The sequence below is a fragment of the Taeniopygia guttata genome, chromosome 1 (assembly GCF_048771995.1).
Source record: "Taeniopygia guttata chromosome 1, bTaeGut7.mat, whole genome shotgun sequence".
In the NCBI taxonomy this organism is placed as follows: Eukaryota; Metazoa; Chordata; class Aves; order Passeriformes; family Estrildidae; genus Taeniopygia; species Taeniopygia guttata.
The window spans coordinates 4553691-4566705 of record NC_133024.1 but is presented as its reverse complement, the minus strand read 5'-3'; the positions used below and the strand labels follow the sequence as shown (position 1 = coordinate 4566705).

The 13015-nt window shown below is 52.9% G+C and overlaps 1 protein-coding gene across 3 annotated transcripts in view; it reads left to right on the top strand.

Moving 5' to 3' along the window:
* The first annotated feature begins 3137 nt into the window (after window positions 1-3137).
* CLPB (ClpB family mitochondrial disaggregase) overlaps window positions 3138-13015 on the top strand; it is a 70480-nt gene continuing 60602 nt past the window's right edge. For 2 of the 3 annotated variants that reach the window (XM_041720445.2, XM_072919512.1), the window contains exons 1-2: window positions 3138-3841; window positions 4694-4745. In XM_041720445.2, coding sequence (XP_041576379.2) covers window positions 3229-3841; window positions 4694-4745 — 665 coding nt within the window. In that variant the 5' untranslated portion in view covers window positions 3138-3228. The remainder of the gene's footprint in view (window positions 3842-4693; window positions 4746-13015) is intronic. The other variant, XM_041720430.2, reaches the window with a different exon arrangement.

Here is a 13015-nt window from a genome sequence, read left to right as displayed (position 1 = left end):
GGGATGCAGCCCAGGTTGGAGGGATGCAGAGTTGTGCCCCTTGCAGGGGGCACTGTGTGCCAGGGAAGGTTTTGGTTGCATATTGGGAAAATTTATTAATTGGAAGGGTTGTCCAGCCGTGGCATCCCCATGGTACCGTGGCCAGGAGCAGGTGGGCATGCTGCCATTGGCAGTGCTGACTAGGATGTTATTTTTGGAAAAGCTCAGGCTCTGGCTCCTATCCAGCTCTGAAAATGCTGCCGACTCAGGATTTCTCTCTTTCCGTTTGGGAGCACCAAGGAACCCTCTTCCAGCTCCCATGAATAACTGTGTAAATGATGAGAGAGCATGGCAAAGCAAAGCCTGTCTCAGCAGCAGGGATGTGGGACCAAGTTCCTTATACAGGATGAGACCCTTCCAGGGGTAAAATACCCAGAGGGACAGGAGAGCACAAGGATGTCCCCATGCTCAGCACCTGTGAGGAGATGGGGGCCTGGCATCACAGGGCTCACCATGCCACACCACTGCTCACAGCATCCTCACCTGGGAAAAGGAGCCAAGGGAATCTCTGGCATCCTATCCCACTGGAAGTGGACATCCACAGTGGATGGGTGAGGATAGGATGGTGTGGCTGGTGCAGGGGGACCCTCACCCCTCATCCTTCCCTCCCTGCCCTTTCTGGCAGCTCTGCTGTGAAAGCCTGGCCTGTTCCCACCCTGTCTCCAGGGAAGCAGAAGGATGAAAGCCATCACACTAAGGCCCTTTCCAGCCCCCAGCAGTCCTGGTGCTGGAAGAAGGAGCATCCACATTCCCAGCCAGTCCAGCCATGGGGCACCACAGGCCATTCCTTATCTGGAACACAGATGGCATGGGAGTCATGGGCTAGGGAGGACAGGCTGGGGGAATGGGGTATCTGGGCTGGGGAGCTGGGGAAACTGTGCTGGGGAACTGAGGGAGCTGGGCTGTTGCAGCAGAGGGAAGTGGGGGAGCTGGGCTGGAGACACTGGTGGGAGGAGCTGCAGAGCTGGAGAGACTGGGCTGGGTATCTGGGAGAACTGGACTGAGCAACTAAGCAAGGGGAGAAGCAGTCAGTCTGGGGAAGCTGGGCTGGGAAACTGGGAGCACTGGGCTGATCTCGAGCTGGTAGAACGAGGCTGGGGAGCTACAAGCACTGGGCTAATGGAATTGGGAAACTGGGCTGGGAAACTGGGAGCACTGAGCTGATGAAGCTGGGAAACTGGGCTGGGGAAGTGGGAGCACTGAGCTGATGGAGCTAGGGGAAGTGGACTGGGGAACTGGGAGCACTGGGCTTTCTGTAGCAACTCCCAGTCCTGCTGGCCCCAGCCTGGGTGCAGAAATGCCCATTTCTGACAGCTTCCCCCACATTTCTGGTTCTTTCCCAGCTTCCCAGGTCCCAATCCTTATTCCTGCTCCCCCATCCCACATCTGCCAGCAGTGTGGCAGAGCTAAATCCAGAAATCAGTCTTTCAGGCAATAAAACCAAGTCTTCTTAATTTTTATTTATTTATTTTTTAATCAGATCCCTAAAATGCATCTTCTTAGCACCTCTGTTTAATCCAGGAGTTTGTGGGACCCTGTGGAAGTGCTGGAGTGATGGTGGGATGGCAAACTGGGCAAACAGCTGCTGGGATAATGGGGTGAAACAGGAGGAAATGGTTGGAATGAGATGTGTGCACAGGAGAGCATGCGTGTGTGCAGGCGTGCACAAGCTCCCGTGTGCACGTGTGGCATTGCATGCATACATGTAGAAATACCCGTGTGCACAAGTGAACACGTTTGTGTGCACCCCTGTGCATAAATAAACACGTGTGCATGTGAGTACATGTGTGTGCTCATGTGTGTCCGTGCATGTGTGAGTGCAGGGGTGTCTATGTGTGCGGTGTGTGGGGTCTGTGCAGTGCGTGTGCAGTGTTTGGGGTGTGTGTTTGGTGGGTGGGTGGGTGTGTGTTTGGTGTGTGTGTGCAGTGTGTGTTTGGTGTGAGTGTGGCTGGTGTGTGTTTGATATGTGTGTGGGGTGAGTGTGGTGTTTGGGGTGTGTGTTTGGTGCGTTTGGGGCGTGCGGTGTTTGGGGGTTGTGTGTGTTTGGTGGGTGAGTGTGGTGTTTGGGGTGTGTGTTTGGTGTGTGTTTGGTGTTTGAGGTGTGTGTTTGGTGTGTTTGGGGTGTATTTGATGTGTGTTTGGGATGAGTGTGGTGTTTGGGGTGTGTGTTTAGTGTGTAGGGTGTGTTTAGGGTGTGTGTGTGGTGTGTGTGTGTGTGTTTGGTGTGTGTGTTTGATGTGTATGTGGTGTTTGGTGTGTGTGTGGTGTGTGTGGTGTGTGTGGGGTGTGTTTGGTGTGTGTGTGGTGTTTGGGGTGCATTAGGGGTGCGTTTGTTGTGTTAGGGGTGTGTTTGGTGTGTGTGGTGTTTGGGGTGTGTGTGGGGTGTGTGTGGGGCGTGTTTGCTGTGTTAGGGGTGCGTTTGGTGTGTTAGGGGTGTGTGTGGTGTGTGTTTGGTGTGTGTTTAGTGTGTTTGCTGTGTTAGGGGTGTGTTTGGGGTGTGTGGGGGGTGTGTGTGGTGTGTGTGGTGTGTTTGTGGTGCGTTTGGGGTGCGTTTGCTGTGTTAGGTGTGTGTTAGGGCTGTGTTAGGGGTGTGTTTGGTGTGTGTGATGTGTATGTGGTGTTTGGTGTGTTAGGGGTGTGTTTGCTGTGTTAGGGCTGTGTTAGGGGTGTGTTTGGGGTGCGTTTGCTGTATTAGGGGTGTGTTTGGGGTGTGTTTGGTGTGTTTGGTGTGTTAGGTGTATGTTTGGGGTGCGTTTGGTGTGTGTTTGGGGTGTGTTTGGTGTGTTAGGGGGGTGCGTTTGCTGTGTTAGGGATGTGTTTGGTGTGTGTTTGGTGTGTTTGGGGTATGTTTGGTGTGTGTGGTCTGTGTGGGGTGCGGGTGCGGTGCTCGGAGCGCGCCCCGTCCGTGCAGCGCCCCCTGCCGGAGCTCGCCAGCCGCTTCCCTGCCTGCCCCGCAGCCGCCGCCGCTTTCCCGGCGTGCCCCGGGAAGGCCGCGCCGCGGCGCCTTCTGGGGATTGTAGTCCACCGCTGCAGAAAAACGCGCCCATGAGCGCGGTGAGGACTACATCTCCCGATATACCTTGCGCGCTCCTGCATCAAGCTCCGGCAGCCGCCATCTTGGTCTACCGGCCTCAGCGACGCGGGGGGGGGTAAGGTGCGAGCGGCGCAGCGGGAGGAGCCGAGGCGATCATGCTGGCGTCTCTGGCGTTCTGCCCGCTGCCACAGGGGCTGGCGCGGCTCCTCCGAGCGCGGCCACGGTGGTCGCTGTCACCTGCGACCCACGGGACTGCGGCGGCCGTGGCTGAGGGGGCCGGGGCCGCTCGGCTGGTGTTGGCCGCCGGGGGGCGCGGTGGGCTCGCGGTGCCGCCATGCGTGAGGCTGTCATGGCGGCCCGCTGCCGGCAGGGAGCGCCCGAGCGGCCCGGGCAAGGCAGCCCTGATGGCGGGGCCGCTCCCCGGGGACACCGGGCCAGCCCCGGGGGGCTCTCCCTTAGTTAATGGGCCAGGCCTGAAGGGCACCTCCACCGACAGGCCACGGCTGCCTGCTCCACGCCTGCCCCCACTGCATCCCCCCCGGCCGCTTGCCACCAGCACTGTCTGCCTTGTGCCAGCGACATCGTGCAGCCTTATGGCATCCCTCAGAGAGCCGACGCCACGGCCCTCAGGTGCAGAGCAGCGCTGCTGTCATGCGGGAGATCCCGGCAGGAGTCAGAGTGGAGCTGGGAGCTGCTCCCCTGGAGCAGGGCTGCCTGCCCTCATCGCTGCGCTGGCTTACTGCTACCTGCGGGACCGCCTGTCCAAGGGTGACTATCGCTGCTGGGGCCGGCCCCAGGGCGGGAGGAGTGGGGTGCAGGACACACAGTCTTGTGCGCTTTGGGAGGGGATGGATGTGGGGTCCCTCCTTGGGGATGGAACCTACCTGCTGGCTGTAAGCTGGGAAGCTGTCCAGGGAAGGAGTTATCCTTAATGCTTTAGTGCATAAAGTGCTTCAGGAGAGCTGGAGAGAAACTTTGGACATGGGTCTGCAGAGACAGGATAAGGGGCAGTGGTTTCCAACTGAGTGGCTTCTTCTGACCCTGAGGGCAGGCTTAGATGAAATACTGGGAAGAAATCCTTGCCTGTTAGGTTTGGTGAGGGCCTGACACAGGCTCCCCAGAGAAACTGTGGCTGCCCTGTGCCTTGGAAGTGTTCATGGACGAGGCTGGGAGCAATGTGGTCTGGTAGAAAGAGTCCCTTCTCATGGCAGAGAGGTGGAATGAGATAAGCTTTTAGGTCCCTCCCAGCCCAACCCGTTGCTTATCCCATCTCCCAGAGCTGGGTGCTGCTCTTCCCTTCTCTAGCCAGGGGGTGTCATTCTGACTCTGTGGTAGGAACACTTCTGTGGTGTCTAGAAACCTCTAGCTGAGGCTGACACCTTGGGGTGACAGTGTCCACTGCCTTGGGATGCCTGCTGCATCCCACAGCACCCTGTTCTCAGGGGGTGTGATGGGGGACTGGAGTCAGCCACCAAGACATGGAGCAGATTTTAGGTAACCTGTTTACACTGGGGTGGGCAGTGAGAGCTCTGAGCAGCAGCAGCCCCTGCACTTTCCAGGTTAGGCTGTCCATGTGTGTTCTCCATGCTAACTCCCTCCTCCCTTCTTTCTGCATTTCAGAGGATGCTCTTCTGGAAGCTGCAAGGATTAACAACGTTTCAGAAGTCAACAGGTGAGCAGGGTTCTGAGACATGAGAGCAGTGTGCCAAGTGCTGGGAGTGCAGGAAAACCCTCTCAGCACATGGGGAAGGAAGGGGCTGGCTGCTCCCAGCCCCCATGTGGTGCTCCCCTCACCCTATCAGATCCAGAGTGGGTGGGGAGGGATGGGGAGCACCCTTACTTGTTGAGCAGGAGGTGAATCACAGATCCTTGTGCTGAGAGAGGACAGTGTGAGGCCGTACCGTGCGGATGGGAATGTACCCCTGTGAGCAGCACACTGCAGAGGCTCATCTCTTGGGGTCTGTCTCTGAACAAACAGCCTTTGTGGGTTCCTCAGCCTGAGCCAGCAGTTCTCCAGGGGCCTTTTGTCCCACAAAGAGCAGAGGACAGAGCTCCACCCAGCCCAGGAAGTCAGGGAAGTGAGTGATTGGGTGACCAAAGGTATAGCTCTTAGGGAGTGGAGCATCTCCAGAGCTCCTGTCCCATGGCAGCAGGCTTTTTGTCACAGTCGGCTGTGCCCACCTCACTGGGGTGGTGCCATGGCACCTTTAATCTGGCAGCATTGCATTCCCTGAGGTGGTAACAAAGGGCCAGTTTCTTAGGCTCAGCTCCTGAGTAGTCCCCAGGAGGCATGTTCTTCTGCAGCCAAACCTCCAGGGAGGGACTCAGAGGTTCCCAGGATGGTTTGTGAGCAGCAGTGGCATGTAACTGACCAATTGCTCCACCCAGTACTGGGGACAAGCTCTGGGACTGAAAGCAAGTCTCCCATAAAGTGGGAAGAGAAGTGTGAGAACCTTGGAGCTGCTTCTTGAACAGATCCTGGCACACCTACCTGGTCTGTCTCATAATGCCAGAGGTCTCCCAGGTCCCAAGTGCTGCCCCCAGTCTGTATAGAATTCAGACTTTTGGCAGCCTGGCAGCTTGTGTAGGATGAGAAGAGACATTGCTGCTCTCCTGTGTACACCACACATGTGTTTCTGTCTCTGGCTGAGATGTCCCACCCAGCACAGGCACTTGGGGAGGTAGGAACTGCCATCTCTGTGTAGAAGCAAAGGGAAGAGAAGGATGGGTGAAGAAGAGCAGAGGGAGGGGAGAGCCCTGTTGGCCTGCAGCCAGGGGATGTTCCAGTTTCCAGGATCTTGGATGAAGCACCTGGCTCTGCTGCACCCCAGGGCTGAGATCTGGCCTAGATCAAGGGCCAAAGAGGATATTGGTGTGCAGCTAATTGGCACATGTGTTCTGCTGCTTGTAATTGCAGGAAGCTGATGTTTAGGGATGTCTGAGTGATTTGTGAGCCTGGTCAGGCAGACCAGCAAGAGGGATGCTCTGTGTTCCAGCTGGTCAGGGTAGGGCTGGTGGCTGTGCACCATCCTGCTGGGCTGCACGTCTGCAGCTTCTCCCTTTGTTTCCGTGCTCTGTCAGATCTGTCACAGAATCATTTGGTTTGGAAAAGCCCTCTGAGATCATTGAGTCCAACCATTCCCCCAGCACTGCCAAACTCACCACTAAACTGTGTCTCCAAGTGCCACATCTACATGTCTGTTAAATCCTTCCAGGGACAGTGGCTCCACCACTGCCCTGAGCAGCCTGCACCAGGTCTTGATGACCTTTTCAATGAATAAATTTTCCCAAACATCCAACCTAAACCTCCCACACAATTTGAGGCTGTTTCCGATTGTAAAGTCATTTTCTACCTGTGAGAATAACCTGACCCCCACCTGGCTACACCCTCCTTTCAGACAGTTGTACACAGTGAGAAGGTTCCCCCGAGCCTCCTTTTCTCCAGGCTGTCCCCCCAGCTCCCTGAGCCACTCCTCATTAGCCCCTTTGGTCCAGACCCTTCAGCAGCTTCACTGTCCTTCTCTGGACCTATCCAGCACCTCAAAGTCTTTCTGGTCATGAGGAGCCTAGCACTGCACACAGGATTTGAGGTACCTAATCCATGCCCAGTGCAAGGGAACAAGGATCTGCCTTAGGTTTGCTGGCCACACTGTAGCTGATATGATTCAGGGTACCATTTGCATTTTTGCCCACTTGGGCAGACCTTGCTTATGTTCAGCTGCTGTCAGTCAGCACCCCCAGGGCCTTTCCTGCTGTGCACTTTTCAGCTACTCTGCTCTCAGCTTGTATATCTGCACAGGGTTGTGGTGACCCAGGTGCAGGACCCAGCACTTGACCTTATTGAACCTCATAGAGTGGCCTCAACCCATCGAGCCAGCCTGTCCAGATCCCTCTGCAAAGACTCTCCAGGGCCTTCCTTCCCATCCTGTTCCCTGTGGGGCTGGCATCCCTTTCACTGTTTGAAACTTTGTGCCTAACTCTGCTTGGCACATGTTTTTTGCTTAAATAGTGAAAACTACTGACTCTCCCTGTTGCAGGGAGTTTCTGCCTCAAACATGATGAAGAGACTGAGGCATCCCTCTTACAAGGAAAAGCTGAGGGAGATGGAGCTGTTCAGCCTCAAGAAGAGACAACTCGAGGGGGGAACACATCTTTGTCTGTCAGTGCCTGCAGGGAGGTTGTCAGGAGGATTGACCAGGTTCTGCTCAGTAGGTCCTAGCAATGGGACAAGAGGCATCAGGAAAAACTGGTGCACAGGAAGTTCTGTCTCAATATGAGAAAGAACTTTGTACTGTGAGTGTGACAGACCACTGGAATCTTCTTTCTCGGGGATATTCAAACCCAGATTGGACACAATCCTTTGCAGCCTGCTCTGGGTGAATCTGCTTAAGGAGAAGGTAGGACAAGGTGATCTCCAGAAGTTCCTTCCCACCTCAACCACTCTGATTCCATGAATCTCTTTACAACAAGCTTCCACAGCCTGAGATTACCAAACCTACTGCAGAGCTGACAGAGGAGACACAGTCTTGCCTTCAATGCTCTCTCCACCTGCAAGGGGTAAAGTCCAAATTGAGCTTTGATGGAGTGGGAGTGTGACAATCTAGCTGAGCAACCATCTGTGGAATTATTACCTGTCCTCCTGCCACACTGCTGTCCTCTGCCTGCACTGTCCCCTGGGGTGTCAGGAGAGGGGAGGCTGTGCTGGTATTTCTTGTACAGCTTGTTTGAAGTGGGGTGCTGACCTTTCCCAGGTGCCTTCAGCTGACAGCTAGTCATGGCCCTCTGCACATGAAGACACCAGAATACAGTTACTAGGTAATAAAATCTTAGTCTAAAGTGTAGAAAATGGCTGTGTGAGAGAGAGTGGGAGATACCAAGAAGATAATGAGATCCCACCTAAAGTACTGATTCTAGCTCTGGGGCTCTCATCATGTGGAGCTGCTGGAGTGAGCCCAGAGGAAGCCATGGAGGTGCTCCAAGGATTGGAGCCCCTCTGTTCTGGAGACAGGCAGGGAGAGCTGGGGTGTTTACATGAAGAAGAGAAGGCTCCTGAGAGACCTTGAAGCCCCTGCCAGTGCCTAAAGCGGCTCCATGACAGCTGAAGAGGGACTCCAAGGGCATGGAGTGACAGGGATGGCTTCAAACTGATGGAGGGCAGAGTTAGATGAGTTATGGGGAAAAAAATTCTTCCCCATGAGGGTTGGGAGTCCCTGGCACAGGCTGGCCAGAGAAACTGGCTGCCCCATCCCTGGAAGTGATCAAGGCCAGGTTGGATGGGTCTTGGAGCAACCAGGTCAAGTGGAAGGTGTCCCTTCCCATGGCAGAGGAGGTTAGAACTAGTGGAACTTTAAGGTTTCTCCCAACCCTTGAATGATTCTGTGATTATTCCAAGCAGTGATTTTTAATTCTGAAAAGGAACAGGCCTTTCAGGCATAGCAGACAGACCTCACCAGAATACATGTTTGTATTGCTGAGGGAAGAATGCATATCCACAGGCTGAATCCAGCCCCTCTGCTGTAGGCTTGCCTCTACCATCTCTGGCTCCTCTGAGCTTCCAGCCAAGTTTTCTCATCTCTGACCACTTGTTGAATGCAGGGAACCAGGCTGAATTCTTCACTGAGCTGAAAGGACATGCTAACTTCTGAGAGCATGCCCTTTGGAGAATGTGGCAAGCCCTTCATGCTGTTAGCCAGCACAAAATGTAATACCCAATTGATGTAGATAGTTTAATTTCCTTCAGCCTCAGTTGTTCTGTGCATCTGGAGGGAAAGCAAGAAGCAAAGGCATAAAAAATGCCCACCTCATTCCCACTTGTGTTGATATTCAGTATTAATATTGAGTCTTTGTGTTCCAACTTTGTTTCTTAGTAAGCCACCCCAAAAAGCACAGGCCTTCAGCAGTTTTCTCACCAGATAACCGTGATGGAGCAGTGTTTTCCTCAGCCCTGTGCAGCTGTGACTCATGGAGACACAGAGCATGTGTCAGATGGCTGTTATCATCCTCATTCCTAACAGCAGGCTGCTACTCAAATCTGTGTGGTAATGAGATCTGGAGCTGACCAGATACTCTCCTGCTCTCACAGAGATCCAGACAGATGTGGCAGTAGGGCAGGAGGCTCCATGCAGTTGCTTCAGCTGAGTCTGCTCTCTCCAAGCTGATTGTTAAGTGGAGGAGATGCAGAGACAGCTAAGTCAGGCTTGATTGCCCCAAACAGTGATCTCTCCATTTTCAAGCAGCACCATTCATCTTGGTTCTGACTCACACAGTTCTGCCTCCTCCAGACTGTATTTGTCTCTTCTCTCTGGTTTGTAAGCAGCACAGCTCATTGAGCAAAACTTCCCCCATCCTTGTCCCTGGAAGTGTTCAAGGCCAGGTTGGACAGGGCTTGGAGCACCTGGTCTAGCAGAAGGTGTTCCTGCCCATCGGAGGGAGTAGGAGCAAGATGAGCTTTAAGGTCTCTCCTAGCTGTAACTCTTTCAATTCTCTCCAGTTTGGGGGGTGGACTGTGGGTACAGTCCCCCAGTCTTTTGTTTGCTTCCTGGCTCAAGTATTCATTCCAAGAATTCAGAGAATGCATTTGAATTCAGAGACTGGGTAAAAAATCCCTCTGCAGTGTGTCAGGCTTTGCTTACCTGGAACATCAGATCACTGAAAAGGACTGTGTGGAGGAGGTGGGCCTTTATGTTGTACCTGTTGAAGAATCTTCTCTCACAGAATAGTTGTGAGTGTCATGACTGAGGCTCAAGGGATGTCTGAATGCTTTGTAGGGTGGGCAGAAGAGTCATATCATTGGCTTCTGGCCATTAGCCATCAGGTACCTTATCTGAGTCCTGAACAGCTGTGACACATCTTCAGCAGTAATAGTGGGAGCAGGTTGGAGACAGGATTGGGAGATGATTTATAATTATATTTATTTTCATTGCTTTAGGTTTATATGATGTTGAGTCTGCATTTGTCTGTGTGTATCTGAGTTACAAACACCTAGGGTTTTTAGGATAAAAAGACTTTTATCGTGTAAATGTCCCCTTTAATATTTTCTCCTAAATGACCAAACTTTCCAGGACTGTGTTTCAGTGAAAGTTTTGTTGCTGGTTATTGAGTTTGAATTGACCTGTGGCTGTGGGAATTCAGAGCAGATACAATAGCCCAGATTTCTTCATGTTGGCAATGAAGTATTGGGGGAGACTTATGTGTGCTGTGCTTTCCTGTTCTAGATAGCTGGAAAGTGCCCTTTTTGATCTGCTTCTTGGTGTATTTTGGCCTCCAAGGATTGTTTGTCTCTGCAGTCAGCACCAAGCCAACCATGGGAGACAGGAAATCTCATGCTTCTTTCCAAAACAGCTTTAAAGCCCATAAATCCCAGATCCCTCTATCTGGAAGCAGACACCAACACACCTGGATGCATGGAAGCTTCTGTATGTCTGGAATATGCCTGGGAACCATCACAGGGTTAATTCCAGTTAGTGGAGATGTTTGTCAGCAGGGCTGGGTGCAGGAAAGCCTCCTGAGCAGCTCTGGGTTTGGAGGAGAAGCTGTCCACCAGCATGGATGTGGCCTGTGTAACCAGGGGAGCAATTATTCCACTTTCCTCACAGCTCAGGAGTTAAGGGACACCTTGGAAGGTGTCAGGTAGCAGGTCAAAAACATGTTGAGTGCTTGCTTATGCAGCATATAAGTTGTGAATGTTGGTGGATGTGAGGGAGTCTGACACTTGAGTTCAGACCTGTGCAGAGTAAGTCGAGCAGGTAACACATGCCACCTCCAGTAGAAATGGATTGTCCGAAGTTAGTGTATTAAATTCCTCTGCAAATAATGATCACTCATTTCCCACTTACGCTGCTGGCCTCTGCCAGAGCAGGCTGCCAGGCTGGTAGGGTATTTTTCTGGCACACAGCTCGACTGTTGCATTGGGGTGACTGAATTTGGGCTACTTCATGTAAGGTTTCACATTCTCTTCCAAACCTGGTGATGCCAACTGTCAAATCACTGAAGGATTTGGGTTGGAGGGGACTTTGAAGCTCATCCAGTTTCACTCCCCTGCCATGGACAGGGACATCCTCCACTAATGCAAGTGGCTCCAAGCCCTGTCCAACCTGGTTTTGAACACTTGCAAGCATGGGGCAGCTACAGCTACTCACATGTCTGTATTAGCCTTTTCATGCTTGGGTTGTACCTCTTTAACTTTTCCCACTCCATGTTCTTCACCCATGGTGGTTTTGCCCACCCTCTGTGCCCCCAGACCTGCTCTCCTCTTGGAGTTTGCTTTACCTCCTGAAACTTGTATTTATAAGAGCTTCCCTTTGATTTTGAAAATTTATTTCCAGGAGTTTTTCCTTGGCCACTGGCCTCTCTGCATGGCCTGTTTGTGCTGTCAGGGCTAGGGTTACCAGGATTCTTCCAGGATCCTCCATGTGCTGGGAGCAGCTTTCCTGCCTTGAGAGCTGCTGAGAAATGCTGTTCCCCCTTCCCTTCCCTTCCCTTCCCTTCCCTTCCCTTCCCTTCCCTTCCCTTCCCTTCCCTTCCCTTCCCTTCCCTTCCCTTCCCTTCCCTTCCCTTCCCTTCCCTTCCCTTCCCTTCCCTTCCCTTCCCTTCCCTTCCCTTCCCTTCCCTTCCCTTCCCTTCCCTTCCCTTCCCTTCCCTTCCCTTCCCTTCCCTTCCCTTCCCTTCCCTTCCCTTCCCTTCCCTTCCCTTCCCTTCCCTTCCCTTCCCTTCCCTTCCCTTCCCTTCCCTTCCCTTCCCTTCCCTTCCCTTCCCTTCCCTTCCCCCTCCCTTTCCCCACAATGTGCTGGTCTATATGTTTTCATGGAGCATCATGGTGTGTTACTGGCCCTGCAAAGATGATCAGGGGTGAGAGACAGCAATGAGCACTCTACAAAAATACAGCAGCCACATCAAAGGGTTTCAAGCAGCTCGCTGTGTCCTCCTGTCGAAGCAGATCGTTTCCCTGGCAGGAAAATCTAGCAGGGATTGTGCTTTCATGTTCCAAGATATTGTTCAGTTGGGGTGTTTTCCTTCCCCCCTTCTTCTGCAAAGCAGAGGGCAGTTCCCAAGAGGGTGAGCACATCTGAGGGTGTCCCACACTCTGCAGTTAAACAGTGACATATTGGGACAGGGCTGGGGGAAATGTCTAAGAGGCTGACAGAAACAGAAGCTATTGTTGTTGCAAAAGTTCAAGTTTCCAGCTTCCTCTTCCTCCACCTGTCAGGATGGAGTGCTGGGCATGCTCCCGGCACTGAGCACAAACTCAAACATGCCCTCTGGGCTCAGCAGTGTCAGCGAGTCAGTCACCCAGAACCCCAGTGACGGGGTGAATAGAAGGCACATCTGTCCGGGGGCAGGGGGGGGAGAAGGCTCATTGCTGCCGATGTGGGCTCTTTATCTCTTCTGCGGGGATCAAAGTGCTGACGCCTTGGGAGCTGCTGTCTTGAGGTAAAATAGGGCATGTGCACAAAGCAGTAGGTGCTGCTCTGCCCAGATTCCTGCAGCAAATTCCAGAGCAGACAGTGATGTTCATAGAATCAGGGAATCACAGAGTGGTTTGGGTTGGAAATGACCTTAAAGCTCACCCAGTTCCAACCCTCTGCCATGGACAGCGACACCTTCCACTAGACCAGGTTGCTTCAAGCCCCATCCAGCTTGTCCTTGAACACTTACAGGGATGAGGCAGACACAGCTTCCCTGGGCAGCCTGTGCCAGGGCCTTACACCCTCACAGGGAAAAAATTCTCCCTAATATTCAATCTAACCCTGCTGTCTGTCAGCTTTCTGCCCTAAAACCATTATTAAAAAAAAAAAAAAAAAAAGTTTTATTGAAATTCCTTAAATATGGGTACTTCCCCAGTCAGAAACATCGCCAGCTCTGGCATGTGATTCTTCTTCTGACCGGGTCTTGAATCACAGAATCCCAGAAGAGTTTACGTTGGAAGAGACATTTAAAGGTCGT